Below are 27,255 nucleotides of genomic sequence, written 5' to 3' on the forward strand. Positions count from 1 at the left end.
TCACATCTTTTTACGCAATAAAAGTTTCTTCATCTGACCAAGAAGCAACTTTTTTCTGTAAAACCCCTTTTATACCAAAAGTCCCGGGTCTGACCTGGGATTTAGAACATGTTTCCAACCCGGATCAGACCCCTTTACACCGGGGCACCGACCTGGGCTCACCGTTCACACCGGAACCGGGTCAACACTAACCTGGCTCTTCCGGAGCAGGTGAGCAGTACTTCTTCCCCTCCCCCCCCCCTCTTAACTCAGTCCGCATCTGTTCAGAGGCAGGAAGGGCGAGTGGAGCACGCTGCTCCGTGCTGCTCGAGCCGGCGCTGGTTGCAGTTGATGCTTGAAGATGAAGCGCCACTGTAGCCGGCCAATCAGGCGGCTTGTGGCACAATCTGGGTCATCGTGACCCGGATCGCGCCATTTACACTGCAGGGTGCCACGGGAATGACCCGTATTCAACCCTGCAAACTACCCGGAGTTGGGATTTTCAGGTCGGTGTAAAAGGGGTATAACTGATAACACTGTAGACAGGGGAGGAAGTTCTGCAGTAAGTCTGCACCAATTATAGAAGGGCTGCACCTTGGACTCTTTAACAGGAATTAAATGGTGCAAATGACACAACCAATCAGATAATGACTTTTGTAGATCTTCAAGTTCTAGTTACTCTAATGGATTAAGATCAGTTTTACAAAAGAAAAGATTAATATTCTAATTAATAGTTTACAATAACCAGTATTGTCCTACAGAACCAGGATAAACCTCCTCAAAGGAATCAGGGGTGTTTTAAGACTGGGGGGGAGCAGACTTACTCCTCACTGAATGAAAAAAAAAATGCACAGGCACATGTGCAGAGTATAGGAAAGATTCTGGTACTGTGCAATCTTCTGCACATGTGCATATTTCTGGTATTTTCTTCAGCAATATGGTGACAGCTCCATATTTCTGCTGATTATATTAGAATTCTGGCACTGCTTTTCTGAAGACAATACCAAAGATATGGGACGTGCATTCCAGGAAAAATGGGCGGAAGGCAAGTAAAGCAATGGGTGTAGGGCGTGCGATGCGTTCCCCCTAGACATATGGTCACGTGTGTACCGTACACCCAGCACCCATTATACATTCATCACAGCTAGGAATCCTGGATAGATATACACAAAGTTGCCCCAATTGGACAATCATGCATCAGATGTGCCGGTATTCTACCATGGATACAGCAAGAGATAGCCATAAATCCCAGCGCAAGATACCAATTTAAGACTTAAGGTTTGAGTATAGCACACCCATAAGGATTTTAGTGATGCAGGTTACAAGAACTTTATGCATGTGAGGTTACACTCAACATCTCTGTGTATGTCTGCTCAGAATTCCTAAAGCAGAGTACAAGCTATAGGATATTGTGCAGATCGTATAGTATGTATGAAGGATTGCACATGCACTGCGGTCATTTATTGCATCGTTTCATCTGCTGGGCTGAACAAAAATGGACGCCATGCAGCATGGAACGGTATATCGCGCCGTCGTATACTGGATCGTTGAGTGTGTATGGCGCATGGGAACTGCATCGCCAGGCCCCTGACGCAACAGAAAATAACACAAATCTGTGCACTATTTAAATTACTCTAATAAAAATAAATATGCTATGAACTAAAGCCTATTTACACCATGTAATGATAAAGCGTCTTAATATTGCCTAATGGGTCCTTTCATTTTTCTTATTGTTTTAATGGCATATCATTAATATGACTAGAAAAATAATATAAACTATGAGCCACAAATACAGTGCAGAAATACAGAACAAGAGGACACATTTTGGAAACCAAGAGGGAGACTTATCAAAGCTTCTAAAGAGTGGAGACGTTTCCCATAGCAACCAATCAGCTTCTACCTATAATTTTATAAAATGTACTTGATAAATGCTAGCTTGAAACTGATTGGATGCTATAGACCAGTGTTTCCCAAACTCATTCCTCAGGAAGCACTAACAGTGCATGTTTTCCAGGTCTCCTCACAGAATCACAAGTGAAATAATTAGCTCCACCTGTAGATCTTTTAATATGTGTCAGTGGAAACCTCAGTGCTCCCTGGGGAATGAACTTGGGAAACACTGCTCTAGACCAGTGGTTCTCAAACTCGGTCCTCAGGACCCCACACAGGTCACATTTTCCAGGTCACCCAGCGGTACACAGTTGTATTCATTACTCACTGGCACATTTTAAAAGATGCACAGGTGGAACTAAATATTTCACTTTTGATTCTGGAGGAGACCTGGAAAACATGCATTGTTTGGGGTCCTGAGGACCGAGTTTGAGAACCTGTGCTCTAGACAATTCTCCACTCTTTAGAAGCTTTGATACATCTCTCCTCTAAAGAGAAAAGAATGGGTCAGGAACAGAAGGGTGAAAAACAAAGCATAACCCAACTCTGCAAATATATGTAGCACAACTGAAATAGTCAATTGTGCCACTACACAAAAACAGTGAATATACAAAACTTAAATGGAGAAAGACAGGTTTAAAAGTTTTACCAATATAATCATGGTGTGAACTGAGAATAAAAAGATATTTGTGCATTTTCTTTATTCTAAGGCCCCTTTCTCTCTCTAGTCTCTATGGCAATAGTAACGGTCAGCTTATATCACTTATGCTGTATGGGGGATGTGTACAAGCAATTTTCATTTCCTGCCAGTGTGTCCTGGGTGAAGAAGAATTCAGAAATCATTTTGAATCTGTAATTACTATCAGAAAAATGCTCCAACAACAGTGGATATAGGGAAGCTCATGGGAATGAAGAACATTCTGTATCATTCAAATGCGTAAACAAAATAAATAACAAAACTTTAATAGAGACTGACAAAAGGATCATACATAATTATTTAACACATTAACCTTTGCACACTTAGGGGGCGATTTAATTGTTTTATTGCGCCCAATCTCCCGTCTAATGTGACAGGATATCGTGGGGCGATAGTTTTTGGTCCCCATGCTTTTTCGCGCTCAAATAGACTGCGCTCAGCCACATTAAATAGCTAAACCAGTCTAAAGTCCTAGTTAGCACGAACAAACAGCAAAACCTGGACTTTTCGCACATTTCTGCTCACCACCTCAGGAGGGTGTGAGCAGAAATGTGTCCACCTGCGGCATTCACACCCGAATGGAGTAACAATTGAATTGCTCCATACACACAGCCACAGGTGACAATTGAATTGCTCCATACACACAGCCGCAGGTGACAATTGAATTGCCCCCTTATATTCACCAAACAGAAGATCTACCATGAACATGGTTTTTTGCCTTCTAAGTAGACATCAATGATTCTCACTCCACAGTTTTGTTATCTTCTATAGATGCTGAACTGAATAAACAACAGAAGGAGATCAATTTCACTAGTTCAACTGTGTACTTACTCTATACAGGAGAGGGTTTAATAGAAGACATTTATTGTTGGAAAAGGATACATAATACTTTTACAGATGAACAGAATAGTACAGAATAATATTTTAGTAACATTTTATTTTAAGACCTTATCCTACAAAGAATAATTGCTACAACAATAAAATTGTCACGTAAGCTTTCAATGAAGAGACATTGGAGATTTGCAAAAAAGATCTGCCATCATCATCAGCCAGTTAGTTGTCCTTTCATAATGAACAGTTGAGCAGCGAAAACATTCCTGAAAAGTAACAATCCATCTGAAATTTAAGTAATAGTGGACCTCATTCAGAGCCGGACGCTATTTGCGCTCGCTCGTTCAGAAAAAAGGGGTGGCTATTCAAATGAACCGTTCGCTCTTTGCGGTCTGTTCACGCCTCTATGTCTGAACGAGCGTACAAAACAAGCGGTCATTTTTTGGAAAACTACGCCCCCTGGCCGCTCGCACCCTACGTCATGGCTGCTATTTATTGGATTAATCGAGTACATCGACCAGCGTATGAACTGCTCGCTATTCTTGTGGTTGGTTTTTCCAACCACAATCATGCGAGCAGTTCTGACTATAAAATAACCCAGTGACGTGGTCAATGACGCTGCTGTATTAATTATGCACACCCATAAAACGCCAGTTTTGACCTTTAAGCACGCCTGCGTTCGGATCTCCACTCCCCGTTTTCAAGCACCTTCCCGTTACCACCCACATACGCCTCCTCCTGTCACTCAAAATAGCAGGCATTCGCTATTTAGCGAACAAACAATTTTCGGCCACACTGACTGGTTCGCGCATGCGTATTACGATCCGTACGCATGCGCAGTTGTGCAAACATCGCTCGGAACGAACGAGCGCCCGCTTACGAGCGGCTCGGAATCAGGCCCAGTGATCATTAAAACTAGCGACTGCCCCAGCTTCGCACAAGGGCAATTTCATCACGCCACAGACCCCTGCATCTCATAACAACCTACGCCATGTCACCAAAGTCCCCTGCATATCACCACAACTCCCTGCTTCTCACTCCTGCCCTATATCTCACCAGTGTCACCACAACCACACTGCTGCTGCCCTGCAGCTGGCTGGGGCCCAGCCATTGTGATGGGAAGGGCAGGAAGATCATGGATGAGAGATTTCTATTTCGGCTACAGAAAGCATTGTCAGCAGCATGTCTACGGGGCTGGGGCACCTGTGAAAATGTCCGCAGCCTCCATGCACACCCCTCCCCAGCTGCCAAACATGGTGAGGAGCAATGTCCTTTTTGCACAATGTAATGTACCCAGTATTTCCTAGGCTTCCTGTTGAGCTTCCTCACAGTTGAGCCCGTCTGAGAACAGAGCTGACTTCCATGGGAGGTGCCTCCTGTTCACCGAGGGCGTGTGGCAGAGCGGGAACAACGCGCTGGAGAGGAAGCACTTCACGGCCGAGCAGTGGTGGCCGGACTTCCCCTGCAGGTTCAACGTAGGGATGGACATTTTTTTCTAATGGTAGTGTTTTTCCATTTGATGGTGGCGGTCCGATGTTTGCCTCCATTGAATAATACCGTGCCTGCATCAGGGCATCAATATGGGTTCGTTTAAGGCGGGATGTAGTCAGCGTCGGGATCCCAACACCAGAATACCGACCGCCGGCATCCTGAAGGTATCAGGCGTTAAGGGGGATGGTTAGGGTGCGGGATTAGGGTTAGGCATTAGGGGGCGGGTTAGAGATAGACACTAGGGGGGAGGGTTAGGTTTAGGCACCGGGGAGGGAGGGGTAGGGCTCAGTATAGGTGCACCTAAATGCACCTCGTTCGGGCATCCGTCCGTCTGCTTTCCGGCTTCGGGATTAAGATAGGCATCAGCATTTTGACGCCTATCTTAACTCCCTTGTAGAGATATCAGCATCGGCATTTAGACCGGTGGCCGCGAAGCTGACTACATCCCGGTTCATTTATAATGTTGGGAGCCAATTAACCTACCCAGTCTATTTTTGAGAGTGTGGATGGAAACCAAAGTACCCGGAGATAACACAGGCAAGCACAGGGAGAATATACAAACACCACACAGGACCATGGTGGGAATCTAACCCACAACTTCAGTGCTGTGAGACAGTAATGTTAACCAGTATACCAACTGTGCTGCCCTAACGGATGACCCAAATAAGTTCCACTGATCTTTAAAATAAACTCCCAACCATCAGATGGGAAAGATCCATTCACACATCTGGGAAATGAGATACATAGGCATGTCAAATGCCACAAAACGGCATGTTCAAATTTACAATGCCTTGCAGGTGAAAATGCTTTAAGTAGCTTTACAACAGAGTTGGGATCCCTGCAACAACATTGTCATGTCTACATAGTCACTATGTTGACATAGTGACTATAGACATGACTGAGTATCCTGGGAAATATACGCTGTGGTACAGATGTATGGAAGTCTTTAGGTGCACCTATTTCATGAACACAAGATTTGCTCAAATAAGCATATTGTCATGCTCTGAACTATTAAAACCACTTTCTTACCGCTCTGATGTCTGTCCAGGATAGCACAGAGGTCCACTCACGCTGCACATCGCTCCCGGCTGGTGCTGAGGTCTGTCTGTGCTGCTCCTGCCCATCTGACGCTCTTCCTCCACTCAGAGCCCTGCTCCCAGACCAGCTGATCGCAGCATCCAATACCTTGAAATCCTCCCCTATAAATTCAATTTCCAGACTGGCCTCTGTTGCCAGTACAAATTCGCTTCTTGATTAAGTTACAGCTCACTGCCGAGTTCCCAGGTAATCTGTATCTGAACGGTCCCAGTCCGTTATAGCCAGTTTCTATATCTGGTAAATAAGTCTCCTATACCATCTTGCACAGCAGTCTGGTTTTTACCACTGAGACTTGTACTTACAGTCACCATCGGTTCCAGACGATACCTCCAATCATCGGTCTCATCCGATGCTTCCAACATCAGGCTCATATCAATTAAGTTCCTCAATTCATCAACATCGGGAGCTCCGTCATGTGCATGCGCGAGACCCGGCGAGCGAAGGACTTTCCATCGCTCCGGGTCTCGCACCAAAGGGGGCGTGCTGTCGATGTTGATTGACAGCACGCCCCCTTTGGTGGGCGTTCCAGGGGCGTGCCTGCCAGACGGAGGCGTTCCTATGGGAACGCCTACCGTCTCAAGCCGGCCCCACTGACATCACTAGTGATGTCAGTGGGAGTGATTTTGGCTCTGATAGAGCCAAAATCACTCCTGGCCTTGCGGTTGAGAAACCCTACCACAGGGTTTCTCTCACAAGTCCGATGGTCACGATGGTCAAGACCATCGCGACCATCTTGTTGGACGCTCGTATATGCTGTGGGTGGTGACCCACAGCTATACGAGCACCAGGAGGACGCTCCATTTTAATGGAGGTGGGCCCTGATTCAGAGCGAGCGCTCTGGTCAGAGAGTCCGGCTCTGAATCAGGGCCATAGCTCAGTGTCAATGGTTAAGACTACAGCTCCCCCACCCTCATATAGTATCACATGGTAGTGGGTAGGTTTGTCAAAAGTGGATATAGCCTCTTTTGGAGAGAATAAATCACTTTCTAAAGTAACCTGAATATCCAAAACACAAAAAAAATTCCCCTAAGTTTAGTGCCCAAATCACCAACTGAAGCAATTCTATCTTGTATCGAACTCAAGGAAGGAATTTGTTGAGGCCCTTCAGATCCAACACGAACTAGAAGGGGTCTATGTACCAAGCCTTGGAAAGAGATATAGTGGACGGAGATAAAGTACCAACTAATCAGCTCTTGTCACTTTACTGTGAACCGTATTCAATTAGCTGCGAAAAGCCGTTTACGGCAATGAAGTTTCGCGAGTGACGTCATTTCGCCATGCAAAAAGTTTCCTCCGCATTCAATTCCGTAGACTTTTCGCCGGTGCGGAAACTCAATGCAATGGAACCGGCAAAAATGTTTCGCCTATGAATAGGTGTAGAAAAAAGTGCAGAATTGGGGTTTTGGAGTGCAAACTTCAGGAAACCACCCAGTACCCTTGGAACAGTCCCCCAAAAGGTAAACTGTGTCAAAAACAGTTTAAAAAATACTTTAGATAACCCCAAAAAAGTACTTTCATTTTGGGGGCGAAAAAGACCAAAGTTGGGGGACAAACTTAAAAACTAGCGAAATAGACTCCAGGGGGGCTCTAAGTATGCCCCAGGTGTTTTTAAAAGTTTGCAGGTGGTCGCGGCGGGTGGATTAACGTTTTTTTAAAAGTTCACTTTAGAAACTTTAAAATATGCTCGCACCCATTTTCAGGTACCCCAAATTTGCTGGGACTACTTCTTTTCACCAAAAAAAACCTGCTAAATGCTATTCTTCACCACTTATGCAAAGACGCAAATGGCAGCTATTGAGATCATTTAAGTAGCCCAAATAACTTCAGCAGGCCTATTCCGGGGTATCTATAGTGATACACAATGTCAGTGCATCTTTTGGGGGGGGTGTCAGGCTGATATCTCCAAATCTGACAGTACGTTACAGTTTTGCTGGGTCCTGTTTTCGACGATTTCTAATTGAATATGGGGATAAGCGGGGACGAGCGTGATACTTTTCCACAATGAAAACCAGCGATGACGCCGAAAAGTCCGGCAAGCGAAAAGTACGGGATTTTTCGCACATAATTGAAGATGCCGCTGTTTATGAAAAATGACATTTAGGAGCTGATTAGTTGGTACTTTATCTCTCCCCAATGCTTAGTACATAGACCTCTAAGTCAGTTAAGCACCAGGATGACACTGGAAAAAACACACCTACACCTATGATCATTTAGAACAGTGTAGAAGACCTCAATGTCCAACAGCCTTTGCCTTGTCAAATGTAAATCACTGCACTACAGGTTAGTTACAAAGCGCTGCGTTTGAATTCCTTGCAGAACTGCAGCATTTTCATAACTAGATTGCATCCCGATGATTTATTAAACTCATAACTGTAGCAATCCCATCGACAAACCACACTTAAGAATAGAAATCACCATTGATGTTCTCGCCCATTAAAAGTAAGGAAACCCAAGATTTACTAAGCGGCAGGTTCTAAACCCGACGCAATCCCACCTATATGTCCCCATCAAGTGTCACATTTTTGGGTGGATTGTTTTTCAATTATCCTCCCTATAGTCCGTTCTTTGCTTCAAGTGATTTTCACCAAACTCAAAAAGAGTTCCTGGACGGAAAATGTTTTGGAAGTGATGAAGAGTGGAATATTGCAGTCAACAACTGGTTCAATAGACTGGAGGTAGCAGATTACAACAAGGGGATGCTAAAGCCTGTGGACAGATATGAGAAATGCTGAAATGAAGGAGGCGATTATGTGCAGAAATAGACAAAGGTACTCTGCGTTTAAATTTGTATTTCATTTTTATAGGCAAACGGTCTTCTTTCTGGACTACGTGTGTGCATGTGTAGAGATGAAATATATATATGTACACACACACACACACACATCTAGCCTCCTTGTGCGTTAAACTGCCCTTCTAGTCGCGCCATGCCATAGCATGACACGGTAGCGCGAGTTTCTTTTCATGCGACTATTTCCCTTTAAATGTGTCTTATTCGCACAGCGAAAAGAACACACAAGCAGCTTATACAGATTAAAATGATATGTGGCAAGCCTATAGTCTGTGTGCAACTGCGGGTGCATCTGGATGTGAAACGCTACGTTACAGTGTCACAGCCACACAGAAGCTGCTTGTGCGAATAAGACACATTTCAAGGGAAAAAGCTGCATGAAAAGACGCTCAGCACTACTGAGTCATACTGCACTCCCGTGTTATGTGTAACTTGTAGCACACGGAGGATAGATGTATGTGGACACATTTGTGCTTGTGTGTGATATATAGATTATATAGACTTGGAGACAATAAATCTATGATGACTAATGATGCACGAATTTGTAGTCCAAATTTGTAGGCCCAAGACATGTGATCAGTGAAAATTTGACAGAACAACAAACACAAAGCTGTCTCCAAAGAAGATTCGGCTTTTTTCAATAAAATACAGATTGTCATCTAACAACCATTACCATTACAACTGAAACAGAAATATCACCTTTCACTAACTTTCCCAGAAAAATGCCATTATTTGATTAGTTTAGACACTAAAAACACACTCAACACTTATTACTGGAAGCAGGCATTTCTTAGCGTGTGGGAGAATACATGTCCAGAACAGGAGGTGTGTTTTTCTACACACTACAGATGATCTCAGCTGATCCTTTATTTTGAAGGAATTCTACAAAATTAGACAGCTCTGTAATGAGCAGTCTCCACTAAAATGAAGCTAAGCACAATAACAAAAATGAGATATATAGTGGTTGCTTACAGTATATCAACAGATTGAAATTTTAATCGTCACCCTTAAGGGGCACATCCACTAGACGATCTACTCCCTGTCCAATCTCTAAACGATTTTCCCTTGATTTTTTTCCCTTGAAATTTTATCTTTCAGTCTGAACGATTTGCAAACGATCTTCAATAGATCAAGTGAAATTGACCTGCATGTTCAGTCGACTGACGAGACGATCAAACGACCAGCGGGAGCGCGCATCGTTGATCGTTAACGACCAAACACTGCACGATTTATAAACGATTTTTAAACAATTGAACGATAACGACGTCGTTATTGTACATTCGCCTGCTAAAATCGTGTAGTGGATGCCCCCACTTAGCCAGCCACTGATTTCTTGGATGAGGACATGTATAGGGTAAAAAAAGGAAATTATGGTACTAGGGGGGTCATTCAGACCCACTCGCGAGCGGCAGTACGCTCGCAAGTGGGTCGATGTTCCCCACTGCGCATGCGCATGACGGAGGGAGCTCCGTCGTGCGCATGCGCGAGACCCGGCGAGCGAAGGACTTTCCATCGCTCCGGGTCTCGCACCAAAGGGGGCATGCTGTCGATGTTGATTGACAGCACGCCCCCTTTGGTGGGCATTCCGGAGGCGTGCCTGCCAGACGGAGGCGTTCCTATGGGAACGCCTACCGTCTGAAGCCGGCCCCACTGACATCACTAGTGATGTCAGTGGGAGTGATTTTGGCTCTGACAGAGCCAAAATCACTCCTGGCCTTGCGGTTGAGAAACCCGACCACAGGGTTTCACTCGCAAGTCCGATGGTCGCGATGGTCAAAACCATCGCGACCATCTTGTTGGACGCTCGTATATGCTGTAGGTGGTGACCCACAGCTATACGAGCGTCCAGGAGGACACTCCATTTTAATGGAGGTGGGCCCTGATTCAGAGCGAGCGCTCTGGTCAGAGCGTCCGGCTCTGAATCAGGGCCTAGATGCATAGAAACTGCATAGAGTAACACACACACACACACACTATACAAGCATCCATTTTGTTGGTAAAATAAGATCAGTGAGAATGCAGCTTATCAATTGATCAGAAAAACAAATAGTCATTTGCATTTGAAATTCAAATAGTTAAGCTGGCCACACACATAGCGATATTTTACCCGATCTGGCCGATTTCGACACACTGGAACGACAGATCGTGTAAAATATGGCCGAATTGATAGTAAATCGTGAGTCCCCGCTGGTCGCACATCGCATCGTCAGATCTACCATGCAGTAGGGCAGATCTGACAATCTGGGACACAACGCACTGGGGGAAAAAAAAAAAAGTTAATATGCAAGATAGAGCTTAAGTCAGATTGGATGCTTTTTACTCCAAATCGTGTGTAGAGCTGCCGGGGGAGAGTTCAGGGTAAATCACACACAACGTGGGATCGTGTGCAGATCGCTGTGTGTATGGGCACCTTTATATTTCAATCGGAATAAGTAGTACATAGGTAATTGCATCTCACTTTGTAAAATAGGAGATACCCGATCCACAAAGACCCAACGCTTTGCTTCCAGACATCATTAATTAGATTATTTTTATTTTTTATAAATGCATACACATATACTTTTTGTTGTCCCTTGCACTGCCTGTTTTTGTTTTCCTCCTCTTCTCTCCTATCTCCATCTTTTTCTCCAGCTACTCTGCCTTAAGGCGCCCATCCACTAGGCTATATTAATGAGCGATTGAACTATAATGATATCGTTATCGTTCAATCGCTCATTAATCGTGCACGAAAATGTCGGAAACGACCAGCGATGCGCGCTCCCGCTGGTCGTTTCCGACATCAATCATCGCCCGAACATGCCAATCAATCTGCCGATAATGACAAATTGGCCATGTTCGGGGATGATGGAGGATGCCTACGCTGAATGACTAATTGTTCAGTGTAGGCACTACATAGTACAATGAACGACTGAACGATAACGTTCAGTCTTTTCATTGTCGCCTAGTGGATGTGCCCCTTTACTCTTGCCTCTGTCTTATTTTTTCCCCATCTCGCTCTCCTGCTTTCTGAACCTATTGCATCTGCTTCTTGCTCTGCTTTCCCACTCTCTCTTTTTTTTATTATTTCAGTACCTCCTCCTCCACAGGCCCATCTTCACTTCTTCCAGTTGTTGTTGCACCGACACTGGCTGAAGCATAAGATGTGCACTGCAGACCTAACACACCTACGCATGTGCCTGGATGTGTTTTCAACTTTATGATGGGCTGGTGTTATTAATTTGTATTTGTTTAGGGGGGAGAGTGGGGGCAGGGTTGCAGTGTTCTCGTGCCATGCATATTGGATCCAACGTGCACCAATGTGATTACATAATTTTTTATCAGCAGTTGACTTTATTATATAGATTATCCATGGCATTAACTTTTTTCTTTTCACCTTTACTATTGTCTTCTGTGTGACATCCTTACTTTTTCTTAGAGCATGTAGCATATGCATCTGTATGTGCTTTTTTCTCTTTCTTCTATACTTTTATACACTGTTGGTTGTGAATGTTGCAAAGCTATTATTAGCAGATTTTCATGAGTGTCTCTGTTTTCATCATGAGATGGTACATGATGAGTATTATGGGACATAACAGAAGTGTTTGGAGACTGTAGACGTGTGGTATGTCAAAACTCACTGGGAGTATCATCACGGACACTGGTGTGAGGGATCAGCGTTAATCTCAACAGGGATTATATGCCAACGTGAACCATTATGGTCTAAAATGTTAAAACCTTAGTACATGACAAACTATTTCTCAGGAGAGCGAAGAATTTGAATAGAGGCATTTGTTATGCTGGTACCTAATTGTAACTAGTGTCCAAAACAAATTGATAATTTACTTAATGTACACAGCAACAGCATTCTTGGCAGCACTTTACAAGTGAGATCTTTGTGGAAATGGTGGAAATGCCGAACATACATTTTTCATTAACCTAGCTATTTTTTTTTTAATTTGTTTTATTTTAAGTAACATTTTGACTAAGAAAGCATAGGTATCAAGAGTGCAGTTATCAAAATAATTATAACCACCCAAGTTTAGAGTTCACTCTAGGGTCCGTCGCCAGGCAGGATGCTAGATCTAGAGAAAAAACACTCAGGGCGCGCAAAAAGGGGGTGTGACCATGAGAAAAGGGGGTGTGTCTTTAGGATGCGCCACCTTTTCCCCACTCTTGGGGGCGTGCCCTGCACTTATGGACATTGCCCCCAAGCTCTCCCTTCTCTGTGAATAGATGCAGGGTGCATGCGCCACTCAACTATTCACCGGCAGTGATCGCTACGCCAGTTTTCCCCCACCCTCTGGACACTACACCCGCAGGCTGATTTGGCGGGGCGCCACTAAAAGAGGCAGGGCACTTTCTGCCCTTTTGAAATCGGGCAGGGTGCGGCGCCCTGCTAAAACAACCTAGCGGGAACGTTACAAGTTGACCGAAAACATTTTGTATATTGTATGTTAAAAATGTTCTCTTCTACTAACATGGTGTAAATGGTTTGCTTTATGCGTCTCAGTGCCAAGCCTTCTACAGGTGCATAGAATGATAATTCCCAAAAATCTAACTTCATACACAATGGGCATTCTGGTGATTTTTTCAATCTATTTTTCCATTGGAAAAATGTCACTGATTATGCTGGATGTGTGCAACAATTCTACCTAGGCTTGTAACACATTAACTAAAAATATCAAATGGTGGGAGTGAAATAACAGAGCAATTAGCATTTCAAAATATGAACAGTAAGGGAAAAAATTATTTTCTGTTCAAAAGAAAGGTGCCACTTTTCTAAAGTGGCATCAGTCAGACATCTGTGTAAATATGTAAATGCAAAGAAGTTGAGTATTATAATGCAACAGCAATGGAGTTAACTGAGATTACAGTACATAAATAAAAAATAATATTGTTTCCCCACACCACTCACTGTGATATATATGAAATTAAAAACTGGGCCTACAGCATCTTAGGAAAAAGTCAATTAGATATTGCCTAGATATTGTTTCACTGTATATGGATGTTACATGTGACTGGCTCAAAATAAGTTACACATAAGTGTTTAGATATGTTTTATAGTGACTGCATTTTTATTAAAAGTCATAGGGATATTATATAGTATTCCCGCTAGGCTGTTTTAGCGGGCATCGCACCCTGCCCTATTTCTATAAAGACACGCCCCCTTTACCGTGACCACGTCCCTTTTTCGGCCGCACTCAGATGTGCTCTGTCGCTAGGTCCGGCACCCTGCTCAGCGCCGGACCTAGAGTGAACACTATTATTTCCTTTACATCACTTTCTCACCATTTATGGTCTACCATAGAAAAACGAAGTACATCTATTAGCGCTCCCTCCTTTTTTCCCTTGCTATATAAAATTAAGTGTACAATGCAGAATGCATATGTGTACATGTTTTAACTGTTTAACTCTTTTTAAAAATAGAAGTGTATTTAAAAAATGTATTCCACACTCACCCTGGTGGTCCAATGGGGATCAGGGCACATCCACCTGTGTTGGGACGCACATCCCCAGTGGTCAGGCAGCAGGCCCTTTGTAAAACAGTAGCAGTTAGCTGCCACACTTTAGCCACAGATGGTGACCACAGAGTAACAGTACAGATGTGTCTCCATTCAACATCCCTTTTTCACCATGTGGTGCGAGAAGCCTGGTGCAATTTCTATGCTGCATAAGTTTTCCTCAATTTTGCTATTGTTTCAGTTACTGTGCTACTTTTTCCTCAATTTTCCGTTTCAGTTCACAATTAGTATACAAGGTTTTTCATGGCAAAAGAATTAGTATAAAATCTCGGATGAAGCATGGCGAGGGTCACTCGTATCAGACCTGGCTTTTGTAGTTTTTCCTCAGTATTGCAAGCTTAGTTTGGACTAGGCTTTTCATCACAAAGGAATTGGTATAAAGTCACAGATTATATGTGCAAATTAATCAGTAGGATCCAGTCATAATCACCAGAGCAGACAGGTGCTGCAGCAACTATATACACAACCCAGAATCAAGCAGATCCAGGTGCCAGTGGAAGAGCCTGGTGGTGAAAGCAACTACTCACTTACTGAATGCACTGTAGTGGTGGTGCACAGTTGGTGAGTGTATAGTGACCAGGTAGTACCAGTAGAAGCAGTCAACAAATATAGGTTACTGATCGTAAAAAGGAATCTCAAGAAAAAAAACTGTAATATCAAACCCCTGCATGGTGACAGTAGTATCTGTAAGATATTATTAACAAAAAATAACTTTGTACAATAATAAAACATAATGCCCACACCCAAAGGATGCTTTATTACATAAGGTTATTCTTCATGATAAATGAACCAAAGGAGTGATGCTGGTATTGTTAATTATATTTTATCTCAGTACAGTGAGCAGTATGTAGAAAAAGAGTGGTGTTCATTCTAGCTTCTTGATTCTAAGGAGCATGCCCAGTACTCACGGAGATGCAGGGCTGCCCCAAGCACCTATGCAACCTCTGCTCATTGCGCACCCCCCCCCGTGCTTCTTGCGACCCGTAGGGGGTGGGGGTGGGGGGACAGGTAGTTGTGCAGCAGCACAGCCAGGCGAGGTGCCGCGGGCCCGCCGGCGTCAGGCTGTTAGGTGCCAGGTGCTAGAATAAACACTATCACAACCTGTGCAGTTCCTCTTTCCTGTCTGGGGTGTCACTCTCTGCTCTGGTGTGTCTAGCACACTCAACTGATGCAAGAAACTGCTGTCATACAGACCAGAGTGTGCTAGAGGCATCAGAGCAGAGAGCGACACTCCAGGCAGAAAAGACGAACTGCATAGGTAGTGACAGGTGCAGGGTGCTAGAATGAACACTAGGCTATGATCAGCAGGGTGTCGGGGCACCTCCATGGGTGGGTTTTAGCATTTTAAAAATCGGGCGCCCTGCTTAAACAGCCTAGCCGAAACACAAATAGAGCACATATGTTTGTATATTTTATTGTAACTTATAGTTAGTGATACAATTAATAAAAAAATAAAATAAATATTAACAAAATAATAAATAGAACACATTTTTAGCAATACCTTGGTTTAGTTAACTCCATTCCAATTTCAGCAGTCTAGACACAATTATTGCTTACAGAACAATTTAAAAAATATACAAACTTTTTTTGGGGGGGCTAAGGGAAAAAAAAATACAAGGTGCTAATCTAATAAAACAAGATAAAAACAATAATAATAAAACAATCAAAAACAAGACACACATTAATAAAGCAAGCCATACAAGATTCACACAAGTAACCTGCAAGAAAAAAAAAAAGCTAATTTAAAAACGCATTGGACAATGTGAAAAACACTTGTAAAATAACACTAGAAGATTTACATGATTTAATGAGCATTATTTCTATACGCTGCGACCTTTCAGAAATAAAGCAGTTTTGCACTAAATATTGATACATTACCAAGAAATGGTAACAAGTAAATGTACATTCATTCTATCTATTCACACCACACAAAAAATATAATTTGACAAAGTTTACTTTGGTCACAAAAGGCATTGAAGGAGTATAATGCCCTACAGACCAAGCAAGGTCTAAAACATAAAATTTCTTGTTTAGCCTCCCATTGCATAGCTAATGAAGTAAATAAACCTTCACTCTACAAATGCTATATTATTTCAATGTTAAATAAATAATACTTTCAAGTGAAGAAACAATTCCTGTATCAAACAGATGATTTTTGACCTTTGAAACCCGATCCATTCTTTTATGTTCCTCTATAAACAATGAGAGAACAGGCAATAGCCAACTTGCTTCTAGAAATCACTTTATTTATTTGTGCTGATCTTAAAATCCCTTTACGTGTAATGAGATATCATTTAGTCAATACAACAGAGAGTGATGTCTGCTTGGTTTAAACAGATATATGCCTGGGATAATCTTCTAAAGAAACAGTCCATCTGGATTTACACCAACACTGATATTTTTTTTTACACTGTTTATTGTTCACAGACACAAGATCAACTGAAATACATTGTTCTTATAGCTGATATCAAAATATGATCATTTTGACAGTAAAAATAGCATGACAACTTGAACAGATGTCTTGCATTTCAAGAGAGAGAGAGAAAGATTATTTAAGTGTGCCTATCATTAAGGAGCAAAGGGAATGATGCACCTGCTCTCTCAGCCAAAGGACAGATCAGTACAAAGGCCTAAACTGCTGTGAAAATCCAAGGGCAGTGATCCTTGGACAAAAGCTCATTGGACTAACACATCCCTGTAACCTGCACATGCAGAATGAGCTGGGTTATAGGGTGTGGAAAGGCAAATGTTCATTGTACACTCTAACAGGACTAAATTCAGTATCCGATCTGTACTAGACTATTTTATTGCATATCTAAAGGTAGCAAGAAATGGTTTATAGCGAGATCTTTCAGATTACACACATTTTAATATTTCATACAATAACACAGCTTGGAAACAGTTTAATTAGGCATTTTATATAGATATTTATAACTCCATATGAAATTGCTTAAAATAATTAAAACATGTATAAAATCAATTTATACTTAGTCAAACAATGTCACCCACATATCCCTATCTTCATATCCCTAATAACAACACAGAAATGTCAATCTTACACTACTAAATTCCATTTTGCACAAGAGTCAAATATTTTTTTATATTTCTATATCACTCTGGACTGCAAAACCCATTCCTACTCAGTGCCCAAGTTACGTTACATTACATGTGCCCCCGGGCACGTAGCCAGGAGAACACAGAGGGTCTAGAGAAAAGACATCTCACAGAATGTACCCAGTGGTGACATACAGTATATTTTTCAACTACACACACATATACACTAACAATATATGATTTGTACAGCTGAACTCTGCAAGCTGCAATAAATAGGCAATGATGCATTTGCCAAACTCTTTGACATAGATAGATAGATAGATAGATAGATAGATAGATAGATAGATACTTTAATTCGAGACACATGTCAATTACACAGGTTTCCTGGCTGATTAAAAGCAGATTAAATGGAGACCTTGATGTCTGTGTAATTCATATGTGTCCATTATTAAATGGATGATATGGCAAAGCCTATGTATAATCTATTCCGATATAAATGTAGGAGCCCAGGAGCAATGGCCTCACCTCCAGGTCCGTGTCCCCGGCTTCCGTAACCCCGATCTCGCTTGGGAGCTCGGCCAAGTCAGTGACCCGAATCAGTCCATCATGTAGAAAGATGGTCTCCTCCTTCACCGACAGCCATTGAGCCGAATCACCAGCCGTCACCGAGCCCATGTCTTCCTCCCCAGCCTCCGGGGCCGCTCCCTCATCCCCTGTCTCTCACTGACACCCGGTGACCCGCAGCATCACACAGACACACCGCAGGGTGGGGCGGCCGCTGCCTATCTACTCTCCTCTTGCCCACCCGATGCCTGCTGTGAACCGTCACCGAGCTCCCGGGCACGACGGGCGGAACTCTCCCAGAGGTCCCCGGGTGACACGGAGACCGGTAAGCAGGACCTGAGCTGCAGCACAACTGTCAGCGAGACGCCATGTTGGCTGAGGAGGCGCTCCCAGCGTGCACTGCGCCGCACGGACCTGGCTGCTGTACAGGCAGAGAGCAGCAGATCTGCCCATTGGGGTCTCTCACTTGTGTGTGACAGCTGCAGGCGGCTGCTGGGACTACTGTATTGTACATACAGGCTAGTGCATGTATTGCTGTTACAGTCCTGTGCATAGGAATATATCTCTGCACTGTGATAGTTTAGTATTAATGGAAGCTGGAAGCCATATTAGATTATATAGGGTTAATTTTAGAATAATTTTTATGGCTGATAAAGGTGTTTCTGTGTGAAAGCTTCATGTTATCATGTTTATGTAATGTAACTAGGTTTCTCATATTCTAAATCTGCTCTCCCCAGTTATTTATAAATATTTTAAATACAGAAGTGTCAGATCCTAAAGGTGGCCATACACGGTGCGATAAAGCAGCCGATCCAATGGATTGGTACGATTTGGCTGCTATATCGTACCGTGTATGGGCATGATATTGGACAGAGGGCCTGATTCAGAGCCGGACGCAAGTGGCCGTTCGTTCGGTATACTAGCGAAAAAATGTAAATTCAAGCGCTCGCTCGTATGTTCGCTCACAGCTAATCTTCCGCCCCATAGTCTCCCAACCCCTCTAGCTAGCGAACGTTCTAAATAGCGACCATCCGTCTCCTCTTTGGTTGCAGGGAACGCTCGCACAAGTCAAATCCGGAAGTAGGCCTGTCATTTTTCGATTGCCTGCTATTTCATTCTGCAAACATACTTGAATCGATTAATAGCAATCAGTATATTCATTAGTTAATTGGTATTCACATCTTTGCAATCTCTTTTTTTTTTCACTGTCAATAAACTTTATTATTGTTCGTGTGTGTCATTCCTTCCGCAGAATACGTACGTTTGTACCAAGGGGATGGTTTTTCAAATTTTAAAGTTTGTTTGAATGCTGCTATTGTTTTGCGTTAGTTTATATGCAGATTTTTCATCTTTATTAATAATATTTAAATTAGCTTACGCATGTCACTGCATCAAGCCTATCATAACTCACATTATATTTGTGAGGGTGTAGGTCACATGACTCATACAATAACCAATACAATGCTTTCTGTTAATTTTCAAAGTACATTAGCCAATCAAATTTTTTCTGGTACCTTTATTAAAACTGTTTTGTGTTGGGGGGAGTGGCCTGACCTTTGAAGAAGATGGATGCGTGCAGCCTGAGCTCCCGCTGACTAAGGGGAATATTACTCTCCTGACACACATTGGTGTCTGCTTTCCGCCCTCCTTACCCACTACTATACCATCCTACCTGGCGCGCGAGGTCCGCGGAATCGGGCGGTGTGTATTCACGCTGCCGCGGGTTGCGGCCTCCAACCGCCTTCTAAGCCACGGCCTTGATTTCCGGCCGTAACCAGACGGGACTCACGGCTACTACACACGCCGCACGCAAGGGCACCCCCTCGCCCTCCGCCCTGCAGTGATTCCACCGCGACTTCCTTCCACCTGCTCGCGGCGGTCCTCGGGATCCGGAGCTGCCTGCCGGAGCGCATTTTACAGTGGAGCTGGTGGGAGATACCGGCGCCATTTTGAGGAGCGCTAAGAGCAGTGCGCTGGTCGCGGCTCACAGCTCAGGAACACAGCACTTGGAGACGGGAGATTTCTTAGTCTCTCTGCTCTCCCTACTCTGGTCATCTTTGCTGGTCGAAGTCCTTTTCTCCTCATATGGTGAGTGCTGTTTACCTTCACCCCCAGCCTGTTACATACTATACAGGCCTGCTCAATGCTCTCTGACATGTTGTAAAAGAATCCTACTAACCCTGGACCTCAGGCGTGATATGGAATAGATCTATGTGGAAACTCCACTGCCACCCAGACCATTTACTAACCGCCCTTTAGGTGTCCGTGACCCCCCTCTGTATTTTTACACATCTCTTGCTAAGTGTCTCCACTGTATGGAGAAATTTTTTCCTCCGCTGATGCCAGGAAAATCAAGTCAGAAACAACGGGGAGATAGACGCAGGGATTCCACCATGGCCGCTGTTATTGAGCCGCAAGTGAAAGACTCTAACTCACAATCTTTGGACTTGATCTCTACTAAGCCTACACAATCTCACCCCGAACAGCCTATAAGTTATGCATCCATGGTGCAGGCTATAAAAGACACAATGGGTCCGATGTTGCAAGATCAAGCAACCATCTTTACACAGGCTATAGCTGAAATTAAGTCAAATGTCACACGTGTGGAAACTCTTGTGGACACAATCGAAAATAGAGTGGGGGTCAACTTCCATGACATACAAAGTCTTAAAAGTAAATGTGACACACTGGAAAAATCTAACCACCAACTATGTAGCAAAATCGACGACTTAGAAAATCATTCCAGAAGGAACAACCTGAGGCTAGTGGGTCTTCCTGAATCTTTCAAGGGAGCTGCCTTATACCATTTCTTGCGTCAGACCCTTCCTGAACTGTTGGAATTAACTGATATTAGCTCCGATTTAGTAATTGAACGAGCGCACCGCCTGGGGCCTGTCAGAGATACAGGTTCAAATAGACCTAGAGTGGTCATCTTCAAATGCTTAAATTTCACACATAAGGAGGCCATCTGGTCTGCTTCTCGACGCAAACGTAATTTAATGTGGGAAAACACCAAGCTATTTTTGTTCCAAGACTATTCTACCGAGGTCACCAGAACACGTAAAGAGTTCAACCCAGTGTGCTCTCGGCTGATTAAGGATGGACGCAAGTTTGCACTTTTGTTTCCTGCACGCCTTCGGTTGTTTGATGGCTCCTCATATCAAGATTTCTCCACGGCAGTGGACGCGATGGCATTCCTAACGGAAGAAGGTGACGCTGCTCAAACATCTCCTCCCGTCCACTCTGTCTCTTCAGTGGGTTGACCTAGAGACTTCCTTCATTGTGTTAATGAAAGATGCATAATGAATGTGGTAATTACTACAATTTTCGTACTGATTTCTCTTCTGCTGGTGTATCTTACCATTCATCTAGCTATATATGATAAATGTCAACATTCCTATCATAGGGCCGTGGCAGGCTAAGAGTATAATGTGTTATATTGTTTGTTTGTTTTTTCTCTCTGTTCCTGTTTCCTTGCTTGAGGTTTTGGGTACTGATGCTAATTTTATCAGAAGTTTCAATGCGTTGCCTGTGGGCATCAGTTATAGATTACCTCCCTGTGGAGGATAATTATATGTGTTTTTATTTTTTTCTCGTAAAAATTTTGAATGTTCTTCTTTTTCTTTTTTCACCTCTTTCCCTTCTCTTTCCTCTTACTAATCCACCCCTCTCCCCCCGTCTTGATGAGGATAAGGTATTTAACATGCGCCATATGATTCTTAAGAACACACTACAGTTTACTATTGCCAACCTTGTATATGGGATAACTTTTAGTAGTGATGCTAGTGTGAGACCTGATTTACCTCTTTCACAATGGGCTCCCTGAACATTGGCTCGTGGAATTTAGGTGGTTTGCATTCTCCTATTAAAAGGAAAAGAGTGTTTACTTATATTCGCAAACTACGCATTGACCTGATGATGTTTCAGGAAACTCATCTACTAGATCCTGAAGTAAATAAATTAAACATGTTCCAATATAAAGTCATGGCCAATGCTTCTTTCACCTCCAAAGCGAGAGGTGTGGTAGTATTAATACATAAAAAGCACTCCTATGTCATACATTCCTCTGTCCTGGATCCAGAGGGCTGTTTTATAATAATTGATACTACTATAAATGGTACTAGATACAAACTGTGCAATGTTTATGCCCCAAATGTATATAACAGATCTTTTTTTCAAAAAATTCTTAATAAACTAAACTCACCTACTGGGACTAGGCTTATAGTGGGAGGAGATTTTAACATTATATCGTCATCAATTCTAGACAGACAAGCAATTAGGACTCGTCCAATTAAACCACCTAAACTTGGTATTTCATCCTTTGAACAACAATTAGATCTTATAGATATATGGAGAACGCTACATCCATTAGAGAAAGAATACACTTGCTTATCAGCTGCTCATGGCTCTCTTTCTAGAATCGACTATTTGTTGATCTCGACTAACCTTTTCCCTAAGGCACAAGAGGCACATATTGAAACGATCTGTATCTCTGATCACGCCTTGATTCGGGTCACTATTACTGAAGAAATTGACAAAGGTCCTTATAGACAGTGGAGATTCCCCACGCACTTGGTCAATTCAATAGAATTTAGATCTATGCTAGAGTCTGCCTGGCAAAAATATAAAAATGATAATGAAGAGCACAGGCTTACGAACCCTACCCTGTTATGGCAAGCGTCCAAGACGGTAATAAGAGGCAAAATAATATCCTATGTTAAACAACATACGAAGAATTACTACAAAAATTACCATAAGGCCCAACGAGAGCTAACTGACGCTTTCCAAACATATAAATCAACACTCTCTCCCATACAAAAAAGGTTATACCTAGATAAAAAATTGATTTTTGATTCCATTGTGTCAAACTACCATGATAGATCACAATATGTCTCAGATTTTAAATTTGGTAACAAAACAGGACGTCTACTTTCCAATCTATTACGTGGCCCTCGCACAACAAATATCATTCAATCCCTATTAGATCAAAAAGGTAATCGAATACACACCGGTGCACAATTATCCAAAACTCTTAGGACGTTTTACTCAGATCTTTATGCAAACAGTCCAATAGACTACGCTCAAAGAGATAGGTTCTGGGAGGGTTTACTCTTACCCCAGATCAGTCAAGAATTAGCAGAAAATCTGTGTACCCCCATCACGATATTGGAACTCTCTAGAGCCGTACGCTCACTCAAACCCAATAAAGCTCCTGGTCCTGATGGCCTTACCGGAGAATATTTGAAGATTCTCTTTCCCCAATGTGGGGATACTTTATTAGAAATGTATAATGATATACTTCAAAATAAATCTCTACCGCTTTATTTTAATTGCGCTATTCTCAAATTACTCCCAAAGCCAGGAAGAGATCTTGAACAACCAGGGTCTTACAGACCTATCTCTCTACTAAATTCAGATTATAAACTTCTTACGAAGATTTTGGCAGATCGTCTTAAGCTATGCCTCCCATCGATTATACATACGGACCAAACAGGTTTTATCATGGGTAGACACTCAGTATCCAATCTGCGGAGAGTTATTTCAATTATGCAGGGATTAGAACTCAAAGAGAGCCAAGGGACACCTTTGCTTCTCTCTTTAGATGCCGAAAAGGCGTTCGATTTGCTAACATGGGATCATCTTTTTGAATCTCTAAGACGTTTTGGGTTTCCTGAAAATGTTATAAATCTAATTTCTGCTATTTATGCTAGTCCAACAACCCAGATAGCCTGCAACGACTATCTGTCTCATCCTGTTGCGATAGGCAGGGGGACGAGGCAGGGTTGCCTGTTGTCCTCCTTGCTGTTCGCATTAGCACTGGAGCCTCTGGCGATCACCCTGAGGAAAGACGAGCAGTTTTCTGGTATCAAAATAGGCTCAGTAGAATCCAAGTTGGCTCTATTCGCGGACGACATGTTGTTTGTCTCCCATCCAGAGACTTCTTTACCCTCAATTTTAGTAAACATTGAACGTTTTGGATCTTTCTCGGGATATAGAGTAAATTTCCACAATTCTGAGTTATTATATTTGGGAGCGGGTTCCCCTTCTATCCTTCCCAGTGTTTGCTCCCAATTCATAAGATCGCAGAACACTTTAAAATACTTAGGAATCTACATCCCCGAAATAACTACTAAATTATATAGATATAATTTTTCCCCAATGCTCTCGAAAATCACTAAGCAATTGGAGGATTGGTGTGACCTTCCTTTGTCTCTGATGGGACGAGTAGCGGTCCTGAAGAGTATAATCTTTCCAAAGATGGCTTATCTGATTCAAATGCTTCCTATTGCCCTTACCCAATTTGATATTAATGTTTACTCAAAAGCAGCCTCCAAATTTTTGTGGCGCGGCGGGAAAACCAGAATAGCTCTAGCTAAGCTTCAGGGTAATAGGGGAAGGGGTGGTTTGGGTATCCCAGATCTAAAAGATTTTTCAGATGCCGTATTTTTTAGATATGTGTTAGATTGGTGCCATGAACGTAATGTTTATACAGATCTGTCTCTAGAAACATAACTATTCTCTCCTTTTGCTCCAAGTGCCCTTTTACACACACCTAAAACCAAACTCCCCAATTTAATTTTAAATAATATAATTTTTCGTGACACCTACAAGGCATGGTGGACCATTAATCGGAGACTCAACCGAAATGCCTGCTCTACTAAATACAACACTCTTTGGGGGAACCCAATGTTTAGCCCGAGCTTAGAGAATTCCCTTTTCCTCGTTTGGAAAACTAAAGGTCTTGCGAAAGTCAAAGACGTTTTTGACCCAGGGGGCACCTTTCCTTCGTTTCAAACTCTTAAAGAAAAATTCAATCTCCCTAATTCGCAATTTTTTATGTATCTTCAAGTCAGACATTTTATTCAGCATATACCTTCTGCTTTGAAAGGCCCAGGTACAAATGATGCATTAGATTCAATTTTCACGTTCACAATACAAAATAATTACAAAACCAAATTTTTGACAAATGAATTCATTTCATCTAAAGGAAATTCCCTATGGCATAAATGCACGGTGAGATGGGCAGTAGATATCCCTGCAGTAAACTCTCCTGAAATTCTTTTGAGATATTATGAGACCACCTTGAGAATCCTACACTCGGCTCGCCTACAGGAAGTCCATGTGAAGATTCTACATAGGGCTTATATTTCACAGAGTAGTAGAGCTCATATGGTATTAGAGGAGACAGGTCAGTGTGTGAAGTGCAAAGCCTCTAAAGCCACCTTTTGGCACAATATATGGGAATGTGGACGTATCCGCAAATTCTGGGATAAGCTTATGTGCTTTATAAATGATTTGTTATCACTACGTCTGCTAAAAGACCCTTTAGCTTTAATTTTAGCGAATTTTAGTAATTGGGATGTGTCCCCACACAATAAAAAAACAGTAATACCGCTCCTTACGTCAATAGTAACGATTGCTAAGAAAGCTATTCTCATAAATTGGACGGTAAAAACCCCTCCTTTTCTTGGTGATGTCAAACGTATGTTACTTCAAGTTCTCTACTTTGACCGGTGTGACACTCTCCCAGATATAGAGAAGGGTGTAGAACGTTTCCAAAGAAAATGGGGATTTTATATATCACATTTGGATAACACCACTCAATCCCATATTAACAACATTTTTGAAACCACTACATGGTACTTGCACCAAAGACTAGCTTAATTCATATACTGTGTCTGTTTCCCTTGAGGATTTGGAAGAATTTTGTTTAAGTTTTTTGTATTGATATATTAAAATGTCTCTACTATAGAAAACTTCGCCCTAGGGCACCTAGAGATATAGATGCTTACCCTCCCCCCCCCTCCCTCTATTCTATTCCCTTTCTTTCTATCCCTTCATTATGAATATGGTTTATCTATATTTATTTTAGTTTTTATATTATTGTACTATTTCTTCAAATGTCTTATTATTACATTGTTTTATTTCATTTGTAGTCAGTCTGAGATACTTGATAATAATTGCTTAAATTCTGGTCGATATTTTTTTTTTATCTTTAACCAATATGTTCGTATTTACTCTGTCATATTTAATGACTTCTTCTTGCTACTTTTGTACGAGTATTTGATTATTACTTTCTGTATTTTTCTGTCTGAAAATCTAAAATGAAAAAGATATTTGAAAAAAAAACTGTTTTGTGTTGAAAAAATCATTGCCATCATGAGAGCCGCAGCATTTACTCGCAGAGAACTCCTGGTCCTCACAGATGTGATGGACCGAAGAATTACTTCGCATCCGGCCCCCATCACTAACCGCCGCAAGCGGCAAGCTTATGCGGAGGTGCGGCGCCGGCTGCGTAACTTGGGCTACCACCGCAATTTCGGCCAGCTCGAGAGGTGCTGGTCAGATCTCCACTGCAGATCCCCACGCCTATTGGCCAATTTGCGTCAGCAAATTAGCGAAAGTAAGTGTATTTTTTTAACATTTTAAATATAAGCATACCTGCGTGTGCATGTTTTCCGTCTAGCCATGTTTCTTTATTTAGGACATACCTGCGTGTGCATGTTTTCCATCTATCCATGTTTCTTTATTTAGGACATACCTGTGTGTGCATGTTTTCCGTATTGCGCTTTTTTTTTGGTTGTGTAAATTTTTTACAAAACCCAAAAAAAAAATTAATATTAAAAATTTTTATCCATCATTTAGGGGCAGAGCGCAGACTACGACATCTACTATGTCAATGATGTCGGCCTCGTCCCCTATCCCCCACTCCCACCCAAACCTCCTTTCCCCAAATTCCCCCTCCACCCCAGACCAGCCAGGTGATGCCCCTACCTCTCATAATATTCCCATCCCTCAAAATTCACCCTCCCCTCCACCCCCCCTCTCTTTTCATCACCCTCCCCTCCACCCACCCCTCTCTTTTCTTCCCCCTCCACACCAAGCCAAATCACCCCTCCTCCATCTGACCAGCACTGGCCCACCACAGAGGAGGACGATGTCGGGGCTCCAGGACCGGTCATCATTATGACCGGTATGTTTCCCTTTTAAACTATGGTTGCTTTTGCATTTTTTTTGTTTTTGGGTGATGTTGTCCTTTTGCCTGTGCATTTCCAATTTGTTAAGTATTTCTAATGTTTTGGATATATATCTTTGCCAAACAATGTCTAGGATGTTTTCCCCTTACACATATCACACATGTCCAAACACTCATACTTGTGTCTTTCTTGTTTACGGTACCAACAAATGTAGTATTTTGGCGTACTTCTCCCTTTTTTTTGTTGTAATTTTTTACGTTTTTATTTATACAATCTTTGCGTTTGCCATTACTTTGTTGTTGTTTTTTTATTTGTTTCTCTTTTTTTAAAGTATAGTCTGATTTTTAAGTTGTTTGGTAACATATAAATTAAGGTGTCAGTTTA

At 42.4% G+C, this 27,255-nt stretch overlaps 1 protein-coding gene across 2 annotated transcripts in view; it reads right to left on the reverse strand.

Annotated features, from left to right (window-relative positions):
- HECTD4 (HECT domain E3 ubiquitin protein ligase 4) overlaps positions 1-18,275 on the reverse strand; it is a 333,766-nt gene extending 315,491 nt beyond the window's left edge. For both annotated transcript variants that reach the window (XM_088449233.1, XM_088449232.1), the window contains exon 1: positions 17,855-18,275. In XM_088449233.1, the coding sequence (XP_088305359.1) occupies positions 17,855-18,004 (150 nt within the window). In that variant the 5' untranslated portion in view covers positions 18,005-18,275. The remainder of the gene's footprint in view (positions 1-17,854) is intronic.
- Positions 18,276-27,255: the final 8,980 nt, after the last annotated feature.

Source organism: Taudactylus pleione, unplaced genomic scaffold (genome assembly GCF_031769625.1).
Source record: "Taudactylus pleione unplaced genomic scaffold, aTauple2 ptg000479l, whole genome shotgun sequence".
Taxonomy (NCBI): Eukaryota; Metazoa; Chordata; class Amphibia; order Anura; family Myobatrachidae; genus Taudactylus; species Taudactylus pleione.